The 27,019-nt window shown below is 42.3% G+C and overlaps 1 protein-coding gene across 2 annotated transcripts in view; it reads right to left on the reverse strand.

The window, feature by feature from the left end:
- Positions 1 to 201: 201 nt before the first annotated feature.
- Positions 202 to 27,019, reverse strand: part of RASSF9 (Ras association domain family member 9) — a 30,832-nt gene continuing 4,014 nt past the window's right edge. For both annotated transcript variants that reach the window (XM_032804645.2, XM_032804647.2), the window contains one exon: positions 202 to 3,716. In XM_032804645.2, coding sequence (XP_032660536.1) covers positions 2,441 to 3,716 — 1,276 coding nt within the window. In that variant the 3' untranslated portion in view covers positions 202 to 2,440. The remainder of the gene's footprint in view (positions 3,717 to 27,019) is intronic.

Below are 27,019 nucleotides of genomic sequence, written 5' to 3' on the forward strand. Positions count from 1 at the left end.
TTAATTTTCTAGGAGGGCATTCACCTGGGATACGGGTAACCCAGTTTTCAATCTCCATTCTGGAGCAGAGGTGAAATGGACTCCTCCTATTCACTGAAAATTCTAGACGTTTTCAGATTTAGTTCAATCTAAACCTAATTCTTCGTATTATTATTTTTGGAATTGCCACCTACTTGAAAAGTCAACTACCCAGCTCTATTTTGATGGAGGGCATATATGGGAATGAAGTGATCCAAAGACATAGTGCGGGCCTTCTGCATAGGAAAGAATTTCAATAGGAAAAGACAGGCTAGAAATTGTATTTATAAAAACTGTTGACACATTAAACAATCTCTAACTGCACAAGAACTCATGAAATATATTAGTCTGCTCTCAACATTCAAAGCTCTGAACTGAGAACTGCATGCAACATCTAATATCAGTACATGACACAGAGTACAAAAGATGCTGAGTTGTGTTAATAAATTATTACAAAGTTAAGATATCTTGTTTGCTATAGATCTGAGTTTTCATCAAGAACTCATGTAGCTGAGTTCCACATGTTACACTTGAAGCATCCCAATCATTCTATATAATGTTGAGTGATAAAATATAAGGCATCCAAGACAGATACCTGCAAACACAAACTCTCTTCATAAAGTCCAGAGTTCACAAGTCTTTAAAAACAAACAATTTGTGGTGTTTGCTCTCCAAAGTCATATTTACAATCTTAAATCCACAGTGTTCTAGTTATTTTGAAAACCTGATGACTGGCAGATACTTGAGGGTAGTAGGAGGACCCTAATGAACGCCAAAACATAGGATAGGAAAAGAATGTAGCTGACATATTTTTAGATTTATGCTATCTATATGTCATCTTTTCATTCATTGTTCAAGACTTAAGTCCAGGATCTGACTGAACTTTGTGTTGCTTAGCTAGTACATAATTCCCATTAAATACATTTAGTCAGATTTCAGGGTAAATTTTCAGACAGACATTCTTAAGTGACTTAGGGGCCAGATCCTCAGAAGTATTAGGCATCTAACTCCTACCAATTTCAATGGTAGTTAGGTCCTAAAAACCTCTGAAGATCTGGTCTTTAGGAGCCTAAGGGCTTGTCTACCACAGGGAGTTATTCAGCTATTCCTAATTTATTCCTGATTAACTCCCTGTATGGAAGCTCTCATTCTGGAATAAGAAATTCCAAACATGGTGTTAAATCAGGAACAACTCACTTTAAATTCTTACTTACCCTATTCCAGATTAACTTTCAACCCTAAATCTTGCTGAAAGTCAATGGGACTGAGACTGTTTCAGTATGCCTACACTGCAATTAAACACCCACAGCTGGCCCACGTCAGCTGATTTGGGCTCAAGGCGCCTGGGCTAAGGGGCTGTTTAATTGTGGTGTAGATGTTTGGGCTCCAGCCCGAGGCCAAACCTGAATGTCTACATTACAATTCAACAGCCCCTTAGCTGACATGGGCCAGCCATTGGGTTTTAATTGCAGTGTAGACATAAATCTATGTGCTTAATTCACTTATGAAAATGGCACTTAAGTGCTTTTGAAAATTTTATCCTTTGTGATCTGTGGTAATGAAATTCAAATATTCAACATAAAAAGTATATGCTTTTTGTCAGCTCTACAGTATCATGAAAACTACATTTTAACTAATTGTGTGCCTTATCCTACACTCCGTTACTCCAGTTGAAGAAAATCAGTATAACGGAGCAGAGAATCAAGTTGTCTGTCTAAACTGGTCTATCCCTTATGTCCACATTCCTAAAAGATTAGTCACATGTAGAGATGGACCCAAATATCAGAGGGTTTCAGATCTGGAATTTTGGTTCAGGCCATCTCCCACCAGAATACTTTTGTCCCAGTGAAGCTCAGTCTCACAAAACACTGAGCACTCTGACCCCAATCCAGCAAAATACTTTAGCACGTGTGTAACTGTAAACACACGGGATTACTTACATGCTAGAGTATGTGTGACAGTTTGAGCACGTGTAGTCCCTTGTGTTCATAGTTACACACGTACTAAAGTGCTTTGTTGGATTGGGGCCAGAGTGATCAACACCTTCAGGTCCGAGATGATATGGGCATATCTTATACCATATCCTCCCAGTCTGAGTAGACAGATTTGCACTAGTGAGGCTTAAGCTAACAAACTAAAAACAGTGGATGTTGTTGTTTGGGCTGTAGTTCGGGCTCTCAAGCCTAGGGGATTGGGACAGCTTCAGAGCGTAGGTTGCAGCCCTAGCCACGACATCGATACTGCTGTTTTTGGCGAGTTAGCTCAAGCCCTGCTAGTACAAGTCTGTCGATCCAGGCTGGGAGGTTCACTTCCAGCTGCAGTGTAGACATACCCTATGATAGCAAGAGTATTAAAAGGATAAATATCCCCCAAAGATAGTTGTTTTTATATTGCTCTTTATCATGTGCACAATGGCTTCCAGCTATGTTGACAACAATATCATGTCTCCTAAAGCTGTTTCAGAGTCCTGACTATGAGTTGAGCTGATTCCAGTGTCAGAGTCCGTATCATTTATGTCTAAACTAGTCACTTTACGAACAAAGTCTGGCACTGCAACACACTTGCTGGTAACCTCGCTGCCTTTTGCTTGCTCCTCATTAGCTGGGCATCTGGATTCAATTTTGTCTTTGATATGCAGTGAATTAAATTCTTCTGCAAGGAGTTCATATTCTTTTTCCTTCTTTTGCAGCAGCAAGTCCCTGTAGGTAAGCTCTTTCTGAATGCAGCTCAAGTGAGAGTGGATTCTCAAGCCATCTTTTGTACTTTTTTCCAACTCATGTTTGACACTTTCTAAATTTGAGGATTCTAGTTGGCCATTTAAGGCCTCTGCCATGCATTTACCATCTCCATTTTTTTCAGTGCATACACCTTTTAATTCTTCTTCAATTTCGGCACAGAGCTTTTCAATGAGTAATTTGTGATGTTTCAGTCCTTCTTCCATCTGTAAAATTCCATCACTTTTGCTCAAGTATTCATGCATCTGATGTTGACCATGTGGCACATGTGTTTGTTGCTCAGCATCATTTGGAGTAGACATGAAATAAGAATCCTGCACATAACTTTCTCCATCATTTTCTACCTGAACTAGATGGAATTTGGATTCACATTTTTCAATTTCCATATCCAATTCTTTCATTCTGTTGACTTGCTGATGAATAGTATGATCTTGGGAAATAATCAGATGAATCAATGTCTCCATATTGTCTCGCTCTTGCAGAGTATTGTCCTGTTTAAGTTTGGCCAGTTTCCTGAAAGTCTTTCTAACAATCCTCTTTTGCTTATCCACTGGCAACATCTTCATGTAATTCGCTGGGCTGAGCTCCCATTGTCTTCCTATGTTTTGTACTATCTTTGCTTCAGCTGTCCTCCACAATGGAAATGAGAGGAAAGCATCTGACTTCACCAGAACAAAGTGCAAATTGGGCTGCTCTTCTCCCCAGGCCTTCCAAAGTCTCAGCATTTTTGTCAGCGGGGGAAGGACCCGCTCAGAGCCTCTCCATTTTTCTATGATACAATAATCTCTAGGCTGTCCAAAAAGAAATCTTTTTTCTCCAAATGTAGCTTGATGATCCTCTAGTAGAGCATGGATCACGTCAGCACAGGTTGTGTGCTTTGTCAGTCCGCACACAATTTTCTCCTCCTGGCATATCCAAACCACTATCTCCCTTTCATCAGAAGCCATGTTCTTGTCTGGAGATCTAGAATAAGGAAACATCAAATATGAGTTACGTCAGTGGCATGCAGTGTGTGAATCGAAATGACAATCCATTTATCCTTGATATAAACTGCCAAATGGTGGGCAATGTAAATGGAGAGAACACCAGCCTGCCTGCCTCTCTCTCACTGGACCAAAGGGGAAAAAATACCAACCTACCTGAATTTTAGCCCAACTACAAATCCAAACCTCTTTTTCAGAATCTTATATATTAATTTTAAAACCATTTCCCTCCCTTTTCTCTGAATGCCTGGATGCAATTCACTTAAAGACCAGAAGTATAGATTCATATAAAGTACTATTCTAATTGTATTATGCTCCCAGCTGAATCAAGGAATACTAGGAATCTCAGAAGAAAGTCTTTTCTCACAAGATAGCAGTATAATTTGTAGATAATACAGGTCCAGAAGCTTGGGATAAACATCCAGATTTTTTTGAATGAATCACTAAACCACTACGAATCACGTGAACCCCTACAGGAGATAAAATAATAAGAAATATTGTGATACTGAGACAAATCTGCAGTCCCTTTGCCCCACATGATCGTAGTGTGGCCAACTCTCATGAATTTTATTGAAAGTTTTGGTGATATACAGTGTTTTTCTTAAAGCCCCGGATCCTGTATTCAAATGATTATGGGATAATCTCAGCTTTCATTAAAAAAATAAATCAAAATTAAAAAAAAATCTAGCTCTTGTCGTTATGGAGAAAAGTATCAAAATGTGACCTGAGTGAATGTTAAAGGGTCCAAAACAAAAAAGCAAATAAAAAGAACCAAGCTTATTTAAAAAGGAAAAAACCCAACTCCTCCCCCCCCCCCAAAAAACCCCATTCATAATTTTTACACCCATTTTGTGATTTTTGAGGGAGTGACCTAGAATTTCCAAATGTGGCATCTCCAAAGGATTACACCTATTGATGCAGAGCTGTCATAGAGGCATCTACAGCCCCATTCCTCCCCGCTGCCAGTGCAGGCAATGTGGTGAAGAGGAATGGCCAGTACACCACACTGAGCAGATATCCAGGATTAATTCCATTCAACTGCTTCAGTTTATATCGGACAGTGGCACCAGAAAGTCAGAAAAGAGCCCCCACATAGCCTGGCCACACCCAAGGATCTGTCCCACTGTTTAGCTCTAGATACATCCTGTGAGCACAATACATTATTGTGAATCTTCTCTTGTAGTCTTTGTAGATTCAAATGAACAAGCTTTATCCACATCCATGTAAAAAGCTTGAAAAATGCAGGGATAATGGAAATGTGGTTGACATATGAAGTTTTTGATTCTACAATAGTTAGCATTTCAGACTGAGTCACAGTATTTTTCTAGGCTCATGTGCCATAGCAGGATTAGAACCTAATCTGGATTCATTAGTGTTACATCCTGCTTATTAAAACATTTCTGCTGGTTTCATTTCTTAAATTACCACCCTGTTTGGGAGATTAAATGTAATCCAAAAACTTGAATTGTGATTGACTCAGCTCTGTATGGAGGCAAGATGCCTCCAGAGACTCAGGTTAGTAACGGACTACTAATGTAACATAGTAAATATCTTATTACTGTTATACAATACAAGAGAATGCTGTTCAAATGCAGTGTTACTCTTCTACTGGAGCATTCCTGTGTAAAATTCATACTTTGCTAAATAAGTCTGTGTGGTAACATCACAGGTTCTTATTTCAACAGGTCCCATTTAAAAGATTAGTGATTTACTGTAATTAATTTAAGCAAATCAGAGTTTCCAACAGATTACTGAAGCATATAGCGGGCATTAAATATCCCAGATAGCAAAGATCAAGAAATCATTAAGGCATGGGTAGGTACTAAAACCCAAAACACAACACAACGAGAAAACATTAGATCAGTTGACATTACTGTTGAATGTGTCACAGGCCACAAAGTCAATATTGTCACCTTTTAGTAAGTTTACATAGCACAGGATATCATAAAAATGTTTTTACTTGTTGATAGATTGGTAGTTAAATGAAACTAACAGGAATAGACTATTGCAACAGAGTTCAGCTACAATGGTCAACAATCAATGTTTGCTTTAAGCTACAGTATGCACAAAGAAAAATCCAGAATGGAATATCGAGTTACTGTAGGAGTTAGGTGTCAAGTAAAGATTATACAAATTAATATAATCGTTATCAAATGTACCTGATAGTTACTCAAATAACTACACCAGCTGCTGACAAAGATATAAGTGAAAGAGAAATCAAATGATTTTCAAAGTGGAAAAAAGCTGATAGACAAACAAAAATGAATTAAGTGCAAACACGTATAGGTGTAATAAACAATATACTGGTATCTCGGCTGAGGTAATTGATTTATAGGATCTGCCCCTCTGTTTCTTTATACCACATCAGGTATCAGTAATGCACAGTAGATCATCACCCTCCTCATTTAGTTGTACTTACAGAATCATGGAAACGGAAGGGACCTCAAAAGGTGATGTAGTTCATCCAACTGCTCTGAGGCAGGACAAGTAAACCTAAACCATGTCTTACAGATGTTTGTCTAATCTGTTCTTAAACACATCCAATGATGGTGATTCACAATCTCCCTTGGAAGCCTATTCCAGAGCTTAACTATCCTTAGAGCTAGAACGTTTTTCCTAATATCTAACCTACATCTCCTTGTCCTACCACCAGTGGACATGGAGAACATTTGATCAGTCATCTTTGTAACATCCAATAACATACCTGGAGACTTATCAGGTTCCCCCTCAGTCTTCTTTTCTCAAAACATGCCCACTTCTTTCAGCCTTTCCTCAGAGGTCAGGTTTTCTAAACATTTTATCCTTTTGCTTGTTCTCCTCTGGACTCTTCAGCTGTCCCCTCTCCCACATTTTTTTTTTTTTTTTTTTTTTTTTTAAAGTGTAGCACCCAAAACTAGACTTAGTATTCTACTTGAGGCCTCCTCTGTGCTGAGTAGAGACGTGCAATGCTCCTGTGAATACATCCCAGCAGAATATTAGCCTTTTTGCAACTGTGTCACATTGTTGGCTTATATTCAGTTTGTGATCCACTGTAATTCCCAGTACTTCTGGAATACTTTCTGCAATACTACTGCCCCACCTGTTATTCCCCAGTTTGTTATAATAGTTCCTGCTTCTTTACCCATTCTTCTTAGACTTTTATACAAACTCTTTGGGACAGGTATTCTTTTCATTCTTAGTTTTTTGTTACAGTAAAATGCTATCTGTGTGCTCTCCAGTACACTGGACATATGTGCCAGATAATATAAACTACGCAAATGCTCTCATTCTTCTCCTCCCTCTCCTTCCCCTCTCCCTCCAACTACTGTACTTTAAAGGCTACCTAGCAAGTCTTGGCAGGTATAAACCCATGAGGTTAGCAAAACTTCAAGTAACCTTAAAATGTACCAGTAGACACTTAAAACTATATCCTGTCATCAGTTTTTACACAGAACTCTTACTGGCTTCACCGGAAGTTCAACAAGCAGACTGATGGAAAGTTACTGCTGACTTTAGAAAATCCCAATAGAACCCTAAGAGGCAATGCAGAAAATTGTGACTAGCTATTCAGTCAGAGAAAATAAAACATTGAGAATGTAAAATAAGGTCTCCTTTGTTATATATCATTTCCGTTCTGTTTTTCAAGCATCCCATCTACCCACATTTAACTGTAAGCTCTCTGGGACTGTGATGGTCTTTTTGTTCTGCTTATACAGCGCCTAGTACAGTGGGGTCCTAGTCCATGACTCGGGCACTTATATACTACTGAAATACAAATACATAAATAAAATAGTAACAGTAATAGTACCACCTTTTAAATACAAGGGGAGAGAAAGAATCACAATTCATAGGCTTGGATATAATTCTTGCATTAAAACTAGATTGCTCAATGATGGGTTTAGTTACAATGTGCATTGGGATCATTTGTTTTTCATTAGAGTCACTATATTTCTTCTGCTTTCACGTTTTAATTGAAGATGAATTCATGAGTCACATCTCACATAGTACCATACAAATATTTTATTTATATATACATAGAAATCTCTTTGTGGCTATTTTCATTTTCAGTGGAGTCTGCTGATACAGTTTAGTACATCATATTGGCCTTTCAGGGGAAAAAAAAAAAAATCTTTAATTGTAATTCATCCAATTCATATTGAACAAGACTGATATGAACCTGGCTTCTTGTCAGTTACAGCATAACATAATTCTTACAGAGAGTCAGTCATTTTCAATATTAAAAGAGTATTTAATATTAGGAATGGTCTCTCATTACATCATGCTTTGCTTCAGAAGTGGGCTTCTTCCCACTGAACATTTAGGGAGAGGTTCTGCTTTATATTTTTCCAGCTTCTTTGTGCCACTCAGGAAGCTCAATAGGTGGTCATCAGAAAATTCCCCTGATGCAGGGAAACTACCCACTGCAGACAGCCCTATGACCAGCATCAGCTACCATGCAATTGCCCTTGCAGAAGAGAAAATATTCCAATTTGGAATGACAACAAATTTCAAAATCTCAATTATTTTTGTAGAATGGAAATTCCATTTGTTGGCCTGCACTAGAAAATATGTATGGAGCTATGAGACCACATCAGAGACCATCAGGCAAAGCAGATCAACAAACATTTTCGCATTTGATTCTGCTTTAATTTGACCTTCAGCGGTTTGCATAGAGCCTGCCTGAGCCCTGCTGTGCCACCAGTTGGGACTTGGGCAGATTGTCAGATGAGATTTCTCCTGTATTTTGGGGGGCCCGTGCCACCACACTGTTTGCTTCATGGTAAATCCGCCTCTGGTAAGACGAAATCTCCACCCTATAAATACTTTTGGAAGACTCTTCTGAAGAGTGAGAATGAGGGTTTAATGATGACACAGCAATTGCATGGTTATCAGTGCTTCAGTGGTGGCTATTACTTTACAAATCTCCATTGCTAATTCTTCATCTCTTTATCTGACTTGACTGTGAAATGATTTACAGTATGCTTTCTACCACCCTCAGGGTACACACTTTCTATAACTTGTATCCACACCTTAAATCTGTCTGCCTGTCAGACAAAGCAACTAGGTGGGTGAGATTATATCTTTTATTGCACCAGCTTCTGTTCGTGAGCGAAACAAGTATTCTTCTTCAGACCTACACAGCAACAACTATCCTGTCAGACAAAGCATCATTCTCCATTACGTATTTAAAGGGCTTCTGGCTACCAGTCTAAAAATGTCTGGAAGGAAACTTTTCTGTGAGTAACCATGAGTAACTTTGCTGAGAAGGCACAATGCCAAGGCAGATAAGCTGCATCAGTGGTATACTATGGTGGGCTGGCAGAGTGGAGGTTTTGAGAACAAAGAGGAAGCCAAGATCATGGTTTGTAGAAGTGCTTTCCAAAAGGAGCAGAAGTAACATCAGCAACTTGATCCACTGGAAAAATAATACTTTGATGTGGATAACGTGACTGCTGTTGGAGAACCAGTATTGGTAGCAGCTGAGGCAGGAGTTCCCTAGTTGAAACTGACACTGATGCATCTAGTTACAGTAATTTGCAGCAGTATGATAGGTGCGGGAAGACAGACATTTTCAAAATGTTCAGTGTTGGTGCACAACACACAGCTTGACAGACCGTCCTTTTCAGCATGGCAGCAGGTATGTTTGGCAGGCAGTTTCCACTCATCAGCAAATGAAACTGTGCGTCCCAATTTTTCTGCTGCCAAAGTACCATTGCAGAAATTTACCCATGTAAAGGACCAGCGCAAGACCTATGCAAAACTTAAGTCTTGTACTGGTATGGCTTGTTTACAGGAGGAGGCTGAAAATTATTTCTCCACAGATCTCTTCCTTGTAAATAGAGGAAGGAGAAGAGTTTAGAACTCAGTCCGATACAAGGCCCCCTCTGCAGATAACTCATGGGGCAGTAGCTGAGCTGGGCTCTTCCCCCCCCAGTGAACACTCCCTACTCCAAGCACATGACCCCAGCAACTGATTACCTATGCACTACATTAACAGAACATTATTTAGTTTGCAAAATCAAACACTGAAAAGTTAGGAAACTTTTCCCAACAGTTGCCTTCGTAGTCCTAAGTCTGCTCCAATGAATGTGTGTTATACGTCTTTAGTTACATGCTATTTTTTCCATAGGGACCCTACCATAAGGCAACTGGATTATTATTGTATTAGTAACCATAAAGCTGGTGTTTCCTGACCTTCAAATTATTGATTTTGCATTTTTAATGTTCTTTTGACCCAGTTCTGTAATATGTAATAGATAGCTAAATCATGCAGTAGTTAGGAGCATTGGTGGAGTACGAACGGCAGAGCAAGTCTTCTATGAGTTTCACCTTGTCTATATATTTCATTAACAGCCAGTGAACTACCAAGTTTTCAAATTACACCATATAATTTCCTCCGTCTCTCTTGCTTTCATTAAAGTGCATTGAAAATGTGATCTCCAAAAGGAATTTTTATCAAGGCCTCATTTGCAATCAAGTTCTTTTTTCCTTTTCAAATCTATTTTATTTCTCTTTGGAACTTTCTGAATGAAATGGGTTCCATTACTTACAACTAGTATTTGATGAGCCAGAAGGGGAAAAAAGAAACCCAAGATGGAGTGCACGCTCACAAATATCTTTATACTTAATACCCACGCTGAGTATTAGATACACAAAAGAAATCTGAACCAATTTATATCAAAAACCTTGAATAGTATGCACAAGTATACACACACACACACACACACACACACCTACCAAAATGGAGCCATTGTAATGCTAGCATGTCTACTCCAGCTGTGTAATAGTAGTGGGTCTGTAGCAATTTGTGGTTAACTGCTTTGTAACTTCAGAGAGGCTGAGTATTGAGATAAAGAGCCATGGTAATAAAATAATTATGTCATAAATTTTGAATCTTTGACATTAATTTTGGTTAGAAAATCTTCTTAGCTATCTTAGGGCTTGTCTACACTGGCACTTGACAGCGCTGCAACTTTCTCGCTATGGGGTATGAAAAAAACACCCCTGAGCGCTGCAAGATTCAGCACTGTAATGTGCCAATATAGACAGTGCACCAGTGCTTAGAGCTATTCCCCTCATGGATGTGCTCCGCCAGTCCCAGCCCTGCCCTGCCCAGGGACGGACCCCGGTTCGGGGGGCGTAGGAACTAGCGATCTCCACCACTCACTGTGTCGCTGGGCTCCCTGGGACGTGCCACTCCTTGCCACCGCCTCCTATGCCACTCTGAGCCCGGCCTGGCCAAGCCACTTTAAAGGAGCAGCTGAGCCAGCACCTCCTGCAGCCCCCGGGAGAGGCATCCCAAGGCCGGAGGGGGGAGTCCCTCTCACCCGGCTGCAAGCGGGCTGCAGCCCCTGGCTGCCCCCGGGGGGAAGGAGCGGGCGGGCGCTGCCCTTCAACCCCCTGCAAGCTGCCTTGACCTGCGGCTGCCATTGTTTTCTGTTTAGTTTTTTTTGCTTCAGCAGTCCGGCCACCCCTTCCCCTTTTTTTTTTTTTGCTTGGGGGGGCAAAAAAGCTAGAGCTGGCCCTGCACATGGTATTTATCCCCATAGAAACTCTACCTCATTCAGGGCATTTGACAGACAGTGCTCATTTAATGAACAACTGTGTCGTTGTACTCCATATGTTTATGGACATATGCTTATGAGTGTAAATATAATGTCACTGGAATATGCTTTATGCAAAAGGGCTCTTGTAAGGTATCATTACAAAGCTTATAATCTACTGAGTGTGGTCATCCTATTTGTATGAATGTATCATTCTTGTATCGGAAGCTAGAAATATGAAATATTACTCTGAAGTTCTATTGTAACTGTGCAAAGTGTGGAACATTAATGGTGGCTTGGAATCTTGATAGCTCCCATTAACTAGGACAGTTGGTTGTGAATGACTCTGTTTACTCACAAACCTTCCTGGGTATGTGCACACCAGCTCTGAAAGAATGGAGAATGAGGTCTTACAATGACATGTGATCATGTCACCTGGCACTGGAATCCATTTGAAACCTTGTGCTTTTCCATTTAGAAGGAGGGGTGGGGACCCAGAGACACAAAAGATTCCCACCTTGTGCCAAAGCTATAAAAGGGTGTGGAACAGAACAAAGGGGGTTGCCAGTCATGAGAAATCGCTAGTAACCACCTGTGCTGGAACAAGTACCGTACCAGGGGAAAGGATTGTGCACAGACTAAGAAGGAGTCTAGTCTGTGAAAGAAGCTTATTGGAACATCTCTGAGGGTGAGATTTACCTGTATTCAGTTTCTTAAATGCATTAGGCTTTGACTTGCATGCTTTTGCTTTATTTTGATTGGTAACTTACTTTGTTCTGTCTGTTATTATTTGAAACCACTTAAATCCTACTCTTTATACTTAATAAAATCAGTTTTGTTTATTAACATAGAGTAAGTGATTAGTACCTTGGGAGCAAACAGCTGTGCATCTCTCTCTGTCAGTGTTATAGAGGACGGACAATTTATGAGTTTAACCTGTATAAACTTTATACACAGGGCCAGCTCCAGGCTTTTTGCTGCCCCAAGCAAAAAAAAAATTTGGCTGCCCCCCTACTGCCCCAGCCCTGGGCTCCTCACTGCACTCCCCTGCTGCCCAAGCCCTAGGCTTTCCTCCCACCCACACCCCCTGCCACCCCAGCTCTAGGCTCTGCCCCACCCCCCACCTGCACCCTCCTTCCACCGCAGCCCTGTATCACTGGTAACTCGCTCCCAGGGCATGTCATTCAGAAAAAATTTTGGATGTGCACAGAACAGACAGGATTAGTTCCCATATGGTTACAGAACTGTGGTAAAGTGGAACAATTTTCAGCTTGTGTGATTGGAGGATATCTAGGTGCATATTATAAGACTGTCCTCCATGAATGAGGAAAAGTTGAGGTGCCTTTATTATTCTTTTGTTCCACTCTTTCTTTCTATGGGGAATATGCCAATGCAATATCACTGTCTTCCTTTTAAACAAAACAAACAAGCAAAAGGCAATGGCTGTTGAAAATAGCAATTCCAGTCCTAACAACAACTGGGAAGCATTTCTTGTTCAATTTTATCCTACTTTTTCTACAGCAAGTCACAGTGGATCAGTATATTTGATTTGGGAGAAATGAAGTAACAGCTTGTAGCAGGGTGGATCCCTGCTCCGGCCCTGAAGGGGTTAAAAACAGCCCTGGGAAGGGGCCGGGGCTGGAGAAAGCAGCCTTTTAGGCTGGGCTGATTGGGGGAAGTGGCAGCAGCTGGGGCCACGCCCGAAACTGAGCCACAGGCCCTTATAAAAGGGCAGAGAAGCCAGGAGCCCAGGAAGTCTTCCTCTGCCTGTAGAGGGACAAGGGGCTGGCTGCTGACAACCAGAGCAGGTACCTAGGGTAAAGGCAGAGGAGCTGGGGAGCTCCTGCCTGGAAAGCCCCAGGCTGTGGTCTAGAATTAGCCCAGGAGGTACTGGGGTTGTAGGATGCAACCCAGGGATAGGCCAAGGCAGCAGGTCCAAACGCCTTTGCCAATGATGAGAGGCTAATACTGCAGTCTGCCCCAGGGCATGGGGCTAGCTAATGACTGGGCAGTTGCCAAGACCCTGAGCCAAAGTGGGGATAGAGTGGGGGGGTTCCCAGGGAGGGGAAACCCTAAGGAGAAAGGAGTTACTGCTAGGGGGCAGAACCCAATGTAAAAAGGACACCGGAGTCCAGGGAGGGACACAGGGCCAGTAGCAGAAGCTGGAAGGCGGATCACTGGCCTGTAGAGGGTGCTCCGAGCTGGATTTTGAGTTAATTCCCAGGAATGACCAGCAGGAGGCACCGCAGGGGTGAGTCACTCCTGGTTACATAGCTGCCCAAACTGAGCTTGAGCACTCCTGAATTTTGAGGTGTTCAAATCTGGAAGGCAGGTGCGGGGGGAGGGCAGGGGGGCTGTGGCTCCGTGAGCATGTATGCAGCTGCGTGTCTGGTGCTGCACGGACCCAGATACGCTGATCTGAGTGGCATGGTAAGGGGGCTGGAGGGTTGGAGAAGGGGTAAGGGGTTCCGGAGGGGCAGTCAAGGGACAGGGAACAGTGGGGTTGGATGGGTCAGGGGTTCCAAGGGGCAGTAAGGGAACAGACAGCGGTTGGATAGGCATGGGAGTCCCAGAGGCTTGTCAGGGGATAGGTAAGGAGTGGGGTCCTAGGGGTGAAGTTGGAGGGGGGGCTCAGGAGGGAGTACTTGGGGAAAGAGAAGAGAGACTTAGGGGGTGGGGTCCTGGGGGGCAGTTAAGGGCAGGGGTTGATCAGGGGACAGGGAGCTGTGGGGGTCAGATGGGTTGGGGTTTCTGTGGGGGGGCAGTTGGAGGGAGTGGACGGTGGCAGGGTGAGACTACCCTCCCTCCCCATGGAGTGTCCTATGTTTTGAATGTTAAAATATGGTATCACTTCACAGTGCAGCTTTCCATTCACAGCAGGCTGCAGCATGAGGTCTCAGCTACTTCCCTCCCTCCCTCTCCCTTTCCTTTTGGTAGCAGCCAAGGGAATGCTGGGAAATGTAGTTCTTTCCCTGCTCCAGGGCTGGCTCAATAGACAGGGAGCTAACCAAGGAACTACAGCTCCCAAGGCCCCCTGTTGGTTCTCAGCTCCCATGCTGGATCCCTGCCACCCCTGCAAATGGGCTGCCCCAAGCACATGCTTGCTTTGCTGGTGCCTAGAGGCCCCCCTGTTTATACAGAGTAAAATGGATTTATTTGGGGTTTGGATCCCATCGGGAGCTGGGTGTCTGAGTGCTGGAGACAGGTGACCTGCTGAGCTTTGAGGGGCATGGACCAGAGGGGGCAAAGTCTCCAGCTTATGGAGCATGGACCAGACCTGGGTTTGTGTTGCAGGAGACTAGTGTATCTGAGTCAACAAGGCAGGGTTCTGGAGTCCCAAGCTGGCAGTGGAAAACAGGCTCAGAGGTAATTCCAGCACATCAGGTGACTGTCCCAAGGGGCTCTCTGTGACCAAACCCATCACAGCAAACTATTCAATAATTATTGTCTATGTATGGCCTTATACCTTATATACCAGACACTAAAACCCTGCTTTAAAGACAGAATCATTAATTTCCTTATGGGCTTTTCTGTGGTGCTCATCACCATAGAATTTGAGTGCTTCACACACATTAATGGATTTAGCTTTACCACACCCCAGTGATGAAGGAGTGGTATTCTATCTCTTTTACAGATCAGGAGCTGAGGCACAGATAGGTTAAGGTAAAAAGCAACCACTAATTTCTGGAGCCAAAGTTGAGACATCTAGGACTTGATTTTTCAGAGTACTTAACATTATATAGCATTTAATGTGTTTGAAGCAACCTTTGATGTTAATTGTAGCTGTGAGTGCTAAGTAGGGTGACCAGATGTCCCCATGTTATAAGACAGTCCTGACTTTTAGGTCTTTCTTATATATATTCCTATTACCTCCCCACTCCCTGTCCTGATTTTTCATACTTGCTGTCTGGTCACCCTAGTGCTAAGTATTTCTGCAAATCAGACCCCAGGGCTACAAGTCAGGACACAGAAAATGAGAAACACACTATTAGTGATGCCTCTGAAAATTCCGGTTTAAGTGACTTGCCCAGCATCATAGGTGGTAGAAGCAGAGATAGAATCCAGTCCCAGATGGCACTACCCAACTGCCTTAACCATAAGACCATCCTCTCCCTGCAATCTTCTGCCTCATCTAACTTCTGCAATAAATGAAGCAAGAGTCCTACAGACAACAACCGCCTTTGCTATACGATACTGAGGGGGAATGCAGAAGGCCTCCAGAGATTCATTTTCTGTACTGAATGAAGCAGGAGTCCTGGGGAAAAAGTATAATGTGATCATATAATTAAAGCCTAAATTATACTGCATATGCATTGAGGGGAATTAAGTTTGCGCAGTTTGCTTGACTTTGCTTTTTAAAGAAAAACACAAAACAGGAAATGCCACACAATCTACCTTAAAAGAATGTGATTAAGGTTGCAAACTGGGGAGGGGGGGAAACAAAACAGAAATTGACACATGCGAGTCATCAACAGGTTGGAACCTTTCAGATCCACCATGCAGACCTCTGAGTGTTCCTGACTTTCAGTCACTGACTCAGTCTATTTGCCCAACTACTCCCAGCCTTTCCTTCTATTTCCCCACTATCCCAGCTTCCACTCCCAGACTCTCCATAAAAACAATCCCAGTGTCCCTCCTCATCCTCCTTGCTCCCAGCCTCAATCTTCTTGCCCAGACAGTCCCAGATTAATCCATTCTCAATCCCAGTCTCAGTAACTCCTCATCCCAATCTCTTCCTTTCCCAGCTTTTATCCCTTTTACATTCGAATCAAACAGCTTCCTTCTCTGCACTGCCTGGCAGGCAGGAGAGACAGAGTCTCCGTTCCAGTGCCCGACCTCACACTGGCCCAAAGAAGCTGAAAGTACACTGGGAAAGTCTGCTTTGCTCCTGTAATAATGGGCTGGAGGGAGTCTACTCAGTTGCTTTGTGAGGATGACACACACGTAGTCCAGTCACATGTAGGAGCTGTGATGGGATGCAGCATGTGCTGTCATTCTGTGAGGATCGAACATGCACAACCTTGTCAGCACTAGGAGGTGTAAGCAGGGGCGGCTCTATGTATTTTGCCACCCCAAGCCCGGCAGTCAGGCTGCTTTCGGCAGCATGCCTGCAAGAGGTCCACTGGTAATGCAGATTCGGTGTACGCACTGCTGAATTGCCACCGAAGCCATGGCACCGGCGGACCTCCTGCAGGCATGCCGCCGAAGGCTCCCTGACTGCTGCATTCATGGCAACCGGCAGGCTGCCCCCCGCGGCTTGCCACCCCAGGCATGCACTTGGTGTGCTGGTACCTGGAGCCACCCCTGTCTGTAAGGACACGGAGCATGCTCAATGAGGACAATCTTCAGAGATTTTAGTTGCTAAAAATCAATGAAGTCTCTACAGAGCATGTGTAAACTACAATTTTTCAAAAAAAGTCTTATAACTTGGCCAGATTTGGGTAGACTGTCAAGAGGATGGCAAAAGACCCATCCCTGACAAATTCGGCCCAGGATGGTGTTTGTAAGTCCCTACTCCAAAGCATGGAGGAGCTAGAGCTATACAGAGAAAAGGTCATCAGAAAATTTTAACATGGGCAAAACAATGTATTTTTTCCTAGCCTTGTTCTCAGAAATGGCTGAACTACTTTGGGTTGTCATTTAAAAAAAAAAAAAAAAAAAAAAAATTCAGCCTGGGGCAGGTACTCCTCAACATGGAAAATTTCAATCCAAAATGATGAAAGCCTGACAAAGTTATAAACAACTGAAATGCACTGGGAAGCACTGTGCAACTGTAACAAACAGTGTTAGCAGTCCCATCTATAATGAATACACAAACACACATACATACAAGTGTAAATCAGAGCTTCATTGCTGAAGACATGGCTTATGCGTGTAGCTGAGGGATCTGGCCCAAGACACATACACAAGTACCCATGTTGGCAGTTTGTATTACACACATCAATATATGAAATACCCTTTTAAAAACTCCCAACACTGAACAATGTTGATATTTTCCATTTTCCCAGTGGTCCTGAGAAGAGTTGAAATTAACATGGCTGTTTTGGTTTACTGATAACTGTTATTTAGATAGGTTTCAGAGTAGCAGCTGTGTTGGTCTGTATCCCCAAAAAGAACAGGAGTACTTGTGGCACCTTAGAGGCTAACAAATTTATTTGAGCATAAGCTTCCGTGGGCTACAGCTCACTTCATCAGATGCATGCAGTGGAACATAAAGTAAGAAGATATATACACACACACACACACAGAGAACATGAAAAGGTGGGAGTTGCCCTACCCACTTTAAGAGGCTAATTAATTAAGAGAAAAAACGTTAGTAGTGATAATCAAGAGCCCATTTCAGACAGTCTGACAAGAAGGTGTGAGGATACTTAACATGGGGAAATAGATTCAATGTGTATAATAGATCAGCCATTCCCAATCTCTATTCAAGCCTAAATTGATGGTATCTAGTTTGCATATTAATTCAAGTTCAGTAGTTTCTCATTGGAGTCTGTTTTTGAAACTTTTTTGTTGCAAAATTGCCACCTTTAAGTCTGGTTCAACCTCTCTGATCACTCAGTAACATTCTCCTACTGGGTTCTGAATGTTATGATTCCTGATGTCAGATTTGTGTCCATTTATTCTTTTGCATAGAGACTGTCCAGTTTGGCCAATGTACATGGCAGAGGGGCATTGCTGGCAGATGATCTTCATACAACTATTATTATGAAGATATTAGTCCAGCTCTAGTAATAATGTTCTGGTGTGTCTTTAGCAGCATCATTAGTAGTCTCCAAACTTTTTACCTTGTGTCCCTCCTTGCCCCTGTCTGTTCCCTTCCCACCCTGGGAGCTGCAGTCGGGAGATGGGAGCGAGGCCATGGTCAGGGCTGAAGCTGGAGCCATGGTTAGGATCAGGGCCGTGGTCAGGGCTGAGAAGCCAGACTAGGGCCGCAGCCGGGCCACGAACCAGGGGCCAAGACCGGGGCTGCAGCTTGGGCCTGGAGTGGAACCAGGGCAGGGCCACAGGCCAAAGCTGGGGGCAGGGCTGGGGCTGGGAGCAGATCAAGATTGGGTGGTGATCTCTCTCCCCCTCCTTGGCCTCATCACACCCCTCTGAATATTGCTCCTAGAGAGGGGCATCTACAGTTTAGAGACCACTGTACCAGAGGTAGCCCCCAATTTCTTGCCATTAATTTGGTGATTAAAAAAATATTTAGGCTGTGATTATTAAGTTACATTTTTGGCCTCCAGATATTGATGGTAGCCCTTTATATAAATATCAGCTCCAAGGATAACAGCAGAATCCATAATAAAAGATTTAGATACAAGACCACATAACTATTGCATTCAAGTTAGCAACATAGATAAAACGTTCCAATACCTGATCATTGAACATTTCATCTTCTCTTTGGTATCTAAATTCAGGTGTTTAATTTTTCATATTGAACACATTTATAAGGCACCTATTGAGCAATAATGAAAGTAAAGATCAGCCAGCTTAATGAAGCACATACCAGAATCAAATGTTATAGTAAAGGTGTGACTCTGAATTGTATACAGTGGGGTACTAGTAAGTAGTGCAGGTATTATAACAAAATTTATTCTCTCCTATAGTAAGCCCTGGTTCAAAGTCCATTGAAGTCTCTGAGAATTTTACATTGACTTCTACAGGCTTTGAATAAAGTCCTTAAAATCAACCCCTTAAGTAGCTGTGCTCTCTAAGTAGCTCAATTTCAGAGAAAGTCTATTTACAAGGGCATGGCAGTAGTCTACTCTAGATGAGCCAGAGACATGAATTACTGTAGTGAAATCAGCTTCTGATAAAATTAGGCATAATTTTTGCATTATTTGGAGTTAAACCTCTATTCTGAGACTACAACGAAATTCCAAAATAGTCCCTCATGTAGCCATATTCCCTGCATAGTGGGCATGCACAAACTGCCAACAAGCCTCTCAAAACACTTCTCTAGCAACATGATCTCTTCAACCTTGCAGAGCATTAACCAACTGTCATCCAAAGAGAAGTGTTGTCTAAACACTCAAATAGCCAAGAAATAGTCCACGATGGATTGATGGGAAAGGAAGCAGCACTGAATATCTTCAGTATTTTGAGGATAAACATTTATGGTTCTTCAGAAGCTTCATAGGAAAATGGCCTGTTTCAGTGCCACAAGACTGTCTAATGCCTGACTAAAAGTTGTATAATAAATCAATTCTTGTTCAAGACTCCCCCTAAAAGTGACAGTGGGAGGAACTGGCCAGTATGGCCACATCATGAGAAGTTATAGAGGCTCTATGTATATAAAAGTTAGGAGTGTCCTGCCCTCCCAAAGTAAGGCATTAGCTAGCTCCATCAAGAGTTGATTTGGGACCTCACCACAGGCTTCCACCAATCAGGAATTAAATGGGTGAAATCCAAATGTAGCTGAGCTCAGCTAGGATCTCCTGGAACTTGGAAAGAGTAACAACCTGAAATTTACCTAAGAGTAGCTGGGAGTTTGCCTCATCCTTGGACATCTTATAACAGTATAGTCAACCATCTATACTCATCTACGAAAAATTGACACTAAGATTGGTTGCACTCTAACACATTTTAGCATTCTCATCAATATTAACCGGATCATGGGCAGCTTGAGACAATTTCCTTTGGTTAGTTCTTTCCTCTCAGGATAAAGGAGGCCAGAGAAGACACTGGGTATAAATGGATTCTGAACAGCAGTCCTAGAAGCTAATTTTCCTTCACCAATGGCAGTTTCCTGCAAGCTTACCAGTAAGCCAATAAGTTTTAAGAATGTCACCAATATACCATCTCATCAATAGTGGTGAAACAAATATAAATAGGAAGACTATATCTCTCTTTGAATAGATAGAGATATAAAAATCATAAGACAGACAACATAGCAAGTGTGACAGGTATGACAATTTCCTACAATATCTTTGGGAGAACTTATTGTATTAAGTGTGCATCATTTTGGGCCAAGGATTGTATGTAACTCCCTGGGGACGGGATCCACTGCCCCTCCAGGAACTAAGAAGAGTGGAAGATGATTAGGCAAATTCATTCAGGTTGTAACACCTCCAAAGAGGTACCTCCTCATGGAGACACTTATGTTCAATCTGGAGACCAGTAAACATAGAAAGGATTTTTGGATAAAAAGCCTGAATTTAAACTGACTGAGGGCCTTCATTCTGATCCAGCATGGAAGGTCCCAATCCTTCAGGAAGGGTTAGAAGGACTGACACCAACAAGAGCCATTGTGGAGATAAGCTTATTAGCTTGCATATTCTTTTAATATGTTCTTTCTGTATGCTTTCACTTTAAGAATGTATGCTTGCTTAGAAAGAGCTATATGGGAAATTAACTGTGGCAATTGTGCTGTTTATGGCCTCTGAGGAAGGAAGGTAAAGCAGGCCCACTGAGGCAATCTGCCTTCCTTGGAAATTCACAGTCTAGGCAGCAGGGAACCTGGAAATACTGGCATTAGAAAAAGTTCAGAAAAGGGCAACTAAAATGATTAGGGGTTTGGAACAGGTCCCATATGAGGAGACATTAAAGAAGCTAGAATGTTTCAGCTTGGAAAAGAGGAGACTAAGGGGGGTTATGATAGAGGTATATAAAGCATGAGTGGTGTGGAGAAAGCGAATAAGGAAAAGTTATTGACTTGTTGGGGGAGGGATAGCTCAGTGGTTTGAGCATTGGCCTGCTAAACCCAGGGTTGTGAATTCAGCCCTTGAGGGGGCCACTTAGGGATCTGGGGCAAAATCAGTACTTGGCCCTGCTAGTGAAGGCAGGGGGCTGGACTTGATGACCTTTCAAGGTCCCTTTCAGTTCTAGGAGATAGGATATCTCCATTAATTTATTTTATTTAAGAACTAGGGGGCCACCAAATGAAATTAATGGATAGGTTTAAAACAAATAAAAGGAAGTTCTTCACACAGCGCACAGTCAACTGTGGAACTCCTTGCCTGAGGAGGTTGTGAAAGCTAGGACTACAACAGCGTTTAAAATAGAACTAGATAAATTCATGGAGGTTAAGTCCATAAATGGCTATTAGCCAGTATGGGTGAGGAATGGTGTCCCTAGCCTCTGTTTGTCAGAGGGTGGAGATGGATGGCAGGAGAGAGATCACTTGATCATTACCTGTTAGATTCACTCCCTCTGAGGCACCTGGCATTGGCTGCTGTTGGTAGACAGGATACCGGGCTGGATGGACCTTTGGTCTGACTCAGTATGGCTGTTCTATGTTCTTAAATACTATGCAACCCGGAAATACATCAGTCAGAGGGAGAGAGACATGTGTCTCTGTCCAAGAGAGGTGACAGCTAGGAACTGGAAAGTGTGAGCCTTTGGCAGGATTGTAGAGGGGAAACACATGTTCAGTTGCCCTGGACTGTGACAGTGAGTACAAAACCTTTGCCAATCTTCTTCTGTGACCAGTAAGCACTGAGGCTGGACTATCGAAGTTTCCCCCTTTGAAACGCATTTTGCTGCTTCAATATTCAACTGTGTAAGGTGATGGTCTGACTGTGGGAAAAAAAATAAAGATCCAGAATTCTAATTCAGTCCCAAAGCCAGGGGCAGCTCCAGGCATCAGCACGCCAAGCGTGCGCTTGGGGTGGCAAGCCCGGGGGGGTGGGGGAGTGCTCTGCCGGTTGCCGAGAGGGTGGCAGGCAGGTTGCCCTCAGTGGCTTGCCTGCGGAGGGTCAGCTGGTCCCGCGGCTTCGGCGGACCTCCCGCAGGCATGCCAAAGGCAGCCTGCTTGCTGTGCTTGGGGGCGGGGGCAAAATGCCAAGAGCCACCCCTGCTCAAAGCAAGGTCAAAACATACAAACTACTCTTTGCCTGTTCCTCATCATAACTTAAGAAACACGCCTCGTAACTTTAATGTGTGAACTCACAAGTAAATAAAATGACCTCCGCCAAATAAGGAGATTATACCTCTGCTGTATAAGGAGATAGAGCCTGGAGACTACACCAAAGTCAGCAGGTTTCAAATTTCTGTTAGGAATCTGGAGTTGACCATTGTACTCGGCTGTTTGATATGACAAGATTCTAATAGTGAAACTGCCCTGACAGCTGCAGGAGAGGATCTTATGCTGCAAGTACTTTAGTTGTCAGCGTGCAGAAAGCCTGTTGACACATATTGTTCAAGTAATGGATTCTATGTCTTCAAAGCAACATTTCACCACATCAGCCTACCAATAATAAAGCCAACAGAAACAAGAACAACCAAAAACCAATATGCCATGACCTTACTTACAAATTACTACTAAGCCACTCTCTAATCAGTAAACAGAATCTGATCACTTCCTTTGGTAAATGAGGCATGAAATTAACTGTCAAATCGGTGTCTCACATATAGTTTTGAATACTTTTGAACTTTAAAGTGCTTACGTATGTGGAAACTACCACTAAACCAAAATACTTGTATGATGGACTTGGATGAGGCTGGCAAAAAGCAAATTAAGGCCTCAGTCCTACAACTTGTTCCACAGGGATGAAAGGATCTTTCTGCATAGATTCAGGGTCTAAGAGCAGACTCTGCAAAACTTGACTCACATAAGTAAGCCTGACTCATATGCACAATTCTACTGAGGTCATTGAACCTGTAAATATTTAAAGAGAGTAGACATATTGATAGACCAAGTTTTCACATTATCTCAGAGCTATTTGATTATTCCATTTTTCAAACCTTGGTTTTATGCCTAACCAAAGAGGCATGTTACATTTTTCCTTATTTAATGCAACCCTTGTCAATTTTATTTTCTTAAAAAGAATAAAAAACAAATATTATACTTGTCAAGGAAGGCAATTACATTTTTCTATGACTGGGACATCCATAACTCAATTATTTTAAACATGAATGAGTGAGGGTATATAGGTGTAGAGAATAGGGACCTCAAGCAAAAGCACATTCCAGACTCTGAACCCCAAAACGGATCTGAAGCAAATTTAGTATATTACATAACTACCCACTCATGGCAATTTCCCATCTCTGTAAAAATGCATCTTGCTTCTAACATTCTATTCTTAATAATGTAGCTGACTACTGCAAGTATGACAGACCATGATGGTATGGATATCAATCCTACCTAAGGTTACAAGTACAAACGTAAGTTGGTAGTCTCACCTTCTACCCAAGATAAGTAAATTCCAAAGATAATGCCTCTCATCAATCCGAAGCCCACATGTGTGACAAAGGGTATGTTTACACTACAGCTGGAGGTGCAATTTCTGGCTCAGGTAGATGTAGTTTTGATTGAACTAGCCTGCTAACAGCAGCAGTGTAGCTATGGTGGCATAGATGGCACCTTGGGCTAGTCCCCCGAGTACAGTACAGTGAGATTTTCTGTAAGGAGCTCTGGTAGCTAGCCCGTTCCACCACCTGCACTGCTATTTTTAGCATGCTAACTCAGTCACAGCTAGCACATGTATGTCACCTTGAGCTGGGAATTACCCAAAGACTCCAAATGAGGGGCATAAAAAATGTATTCATGCAGCTACATTAAAATGCAGTAGGGTTCATCCCCTGAGTGTAAGTAATGCTGTCTATAATCTCAGTTAAATGATTCTTGACTTCTGACCTTCAACAATAAAATGAGTTGACCCTGAATTTATGTAGTGCATAAGTAACTAGAAATAAAATGAAAGTAATCTCTAGAAATGAGGGGCATTTGAAAGGATATCAAAGAGCATAGTGGAAAAAGCACCTTTCAGTCCAACAGCTGGGGTGCTGTCTCTGTGTCCCCAGGGTAAGGGTTTTAGTTTTATTATGTCAGGAAGTCATTAATGCAGAGACTTGTGATTGAAAATTAAGGCCTTACATGTTTATTTGAACACAGCTGGCCCTGAGCTCATCTTTCCTCTGTACATTTACTTCATACAGCCGTCATCCAATCTATTCGAGCCATGTGGTAATTTTAATGATTTCTTTTTGAGTGATTTTGCAGCCCTTCCCCCACCCCCAGTTTTAATGCTTTGTGGAACTTCAGAAGGCTGAAAATGTCTCAGTGAAGAAGATGAAAAATCAAAACAGCCAGGTGTGAATTCTCACGTGTGTTTTTGGATGTCCTATGGGCAGCATGGTGTAGTGGACTGAGCACATGGCTCAGTACAAGGATAGCTGAGATTCTACATTCCCTCTCTCCTCCTGGGTGGCTTTTACTCTTTGCACTTCTGTAGATGACACATGGTTTAGTTATGTCTCTCTGAGGCAGACACATGGCACTACCCCCAATTTACAGGGAGGGACTGTGAAGCTCAGTTTGATTATCAGCTGCTGAAGGTCACAAAGCAAGTCAGTGACATTACCAGGAGTAGAACTTGAATCTCCTGAGTCCATGTCCCATTGTCTAGGTAGCAATGCCCTGTAGGCAAGTCAAGCCAAAGATATTCAAAAGTGACTGCTGATTGTGGGCACCCAACTGGAGACACTCTAATGGGGCCTAGTTTTCAAAAGTTGTGCAGCATTTTCTGAAAATCAGTCCACTCTAAACAGTCTCAGATTAGGTGCCCAAAAAGTTGACCTGCTGAAGTCACTAGTTATTTCTGAATATTTCTTGGCCTTAACTTCTACATCTCACACACACAAAAGTAGAAAGTATTGGGTGAAAATTCCCCAAAGCTTTACAAGTGCAGGAATTCTTCAACTTTCCAGAAGACGAAAGGCAAATGTCATCAGCAGCATTTTTGTGACAAGTATTTTGCCCAACCTGTGATAGTTTTTGCTCATCACAGACATAGGACTGGAATAGCAGGGCCAAACAAGGTCAGGAAGAAGGTGGGTTGACAGGGATTCAAGAGAATGCTGTACAGTACTGCAGTACAGAACGCTGTATTGCGACTGCTTACCCACTTGAGACTTACATGTTGTTGTTGTCGTCGTCTTTAAACTATACGTACTTCAGTCCAAGATTTGTCTGTTTTGTCCGCCTTTTGCATTCTGATACTGATTGACTTCAACAAAAGCCCCTAGACTGTAAAATTTCTATGGCAAGAATGATCTTCTTTACTATGTGTCTATTCAGTACCTAGCACTATGGGGCCCTGATCATTGATTCATTGACTAATTCCTAGGAACTACCTTAACAACAGTAGTGACAACAGTCCAGACATTTGAACATGTGACTGGGAACCAGAAAGCGCTACACTCCAATGCTGATACTAACTTGCTGGGTGGTCTAGGGCAAATCACTTAACCTTTTGCCTAGTTTCCTCATCAGTGAAGTGACAATATCAATTAGTAATCACCACGTTCCATACGAGGATGTTGTAAGAATTAATACATGTTGGTACAGCATTTATTATTTTAATGTTTGCAGATTATTTAAAAATAATACTTGTAAAGTATTTCCATCTGTTTTGTATATTTTATTAGTATTCAACATATAAATCCAAAGAAAAACTAAGAACGTCTGAGCTAGTGAAAAAGGGTCTGAGGACACTTTTGAGACCATCCTATGAGATTTAGCCCTGTCACTAATGTGACTTTTATGGAGGATACAGAATTAAAATCCATCCCGCAACTGAAAATCTACTTCTCTGTACTAAAGTCATTCCATGTTCAACAGCACAGTTGATCCCCTTTTCCCATTCATACGCATGAAATCTTAATTTCTCACCACTGCAATAAGAAGTCATTTATCAATAACATTTCTCTTCATCTGCAGTGTTTTTTCAGCCCCACTGAACATTATATTGGTGTTTCATATTCACTTCAACTTTCCTTAAGTATTGTTCTTTCTCCAGATGGCGTAGTATTACACACAAGTCTATTAGTCATTTCATTTACTCCACTGCAATGAAATTACAGTCTACTCTCCTAGAACAGTAGATAATTAACTCTTTAGAAATAAAGCTTGTGTCTTGCCAGACGTATAGCTCTTCATGAAAGTGAAGCAAGCAGACACGTACAGGGATTACTACAAAATATTTGCAACCAGACAGGTTCTTGCGACAAAGCAGACAAGATGGACCAGAAAATAAATTATAATATATGAGCTTGGGGCCAAAAAGAGGATCCTTTTTCTGATGGTGGAGCAACATCATTAATATTAACTTGTATTACCATAAATGTCTAGAAGCCCGTGCCGTGGATCAGGACCCCGTTGTGCTAGATGCTGTACAAACACAAAACAAAAAGACAGCCCCTGCCTCAAAGTACTTGCACGTAGGCATGGACAACAATAATTTGCAAAATATACAATGTCACCACCCTGAATATCTTCCCATTTCTAAAACTGAACCTGAATTCAATTTTAAGCTCTGAGTAAGTCTTCCCCAACCCGCTGAGCGCACACTCCAGATGGGATTGGGATAAGAAGTGCCAAAATGGCACAAGATAGTTTGCTCTGATGGTAACCCCAACCAAGAAGGCAAGTGTCAGACATGTATATGTTCTCATGAGACTTCCAGCCCACTTTACATGAGGTTACAATAATTCAGATAAGCACTGGAACTAAGTTCTTAGCCAATCCAAATGCAAAAGCTGAGCATTTTGAGTGTCCCTTCACCAAGGCTTAATATGTACTGCATTACACTGACTTGTAGACCTGGGGAAAATATAAGCATTTGCTATCAGGATCTGAACAGGTTCAGTGGGAAGCCAGTAGAGCGAGAGGTGGTGGGGATCTAGAGTCAGTGCAAAATGGGTGTTGCTTAAACCAAGTCTTTGACCTAACTGGGTATCCTGCCCCCTAGTGAGTCCTCAGGGCTAGCTGGGTATTAATTGGGAAGGGCCACTCTATAGGGTCCACATGCTTGGCTTGCCTCCATTT

Source organism: Chelonoidis abingdonii, chromosome 1, assembly GCF_003597395.2.
Source record: "Chelonoidis abingdonii isolate Lonesome George chromosome 1, CheloAbing_2.0, whole genome shotgun sequence".
Taxonomy (NCBI): domain Eukaryota; kingdom Metazoa; phylum Chordata; order Testudines; family Testudinidae; genus Chelonoidis; species Chelonoidis abingdonii.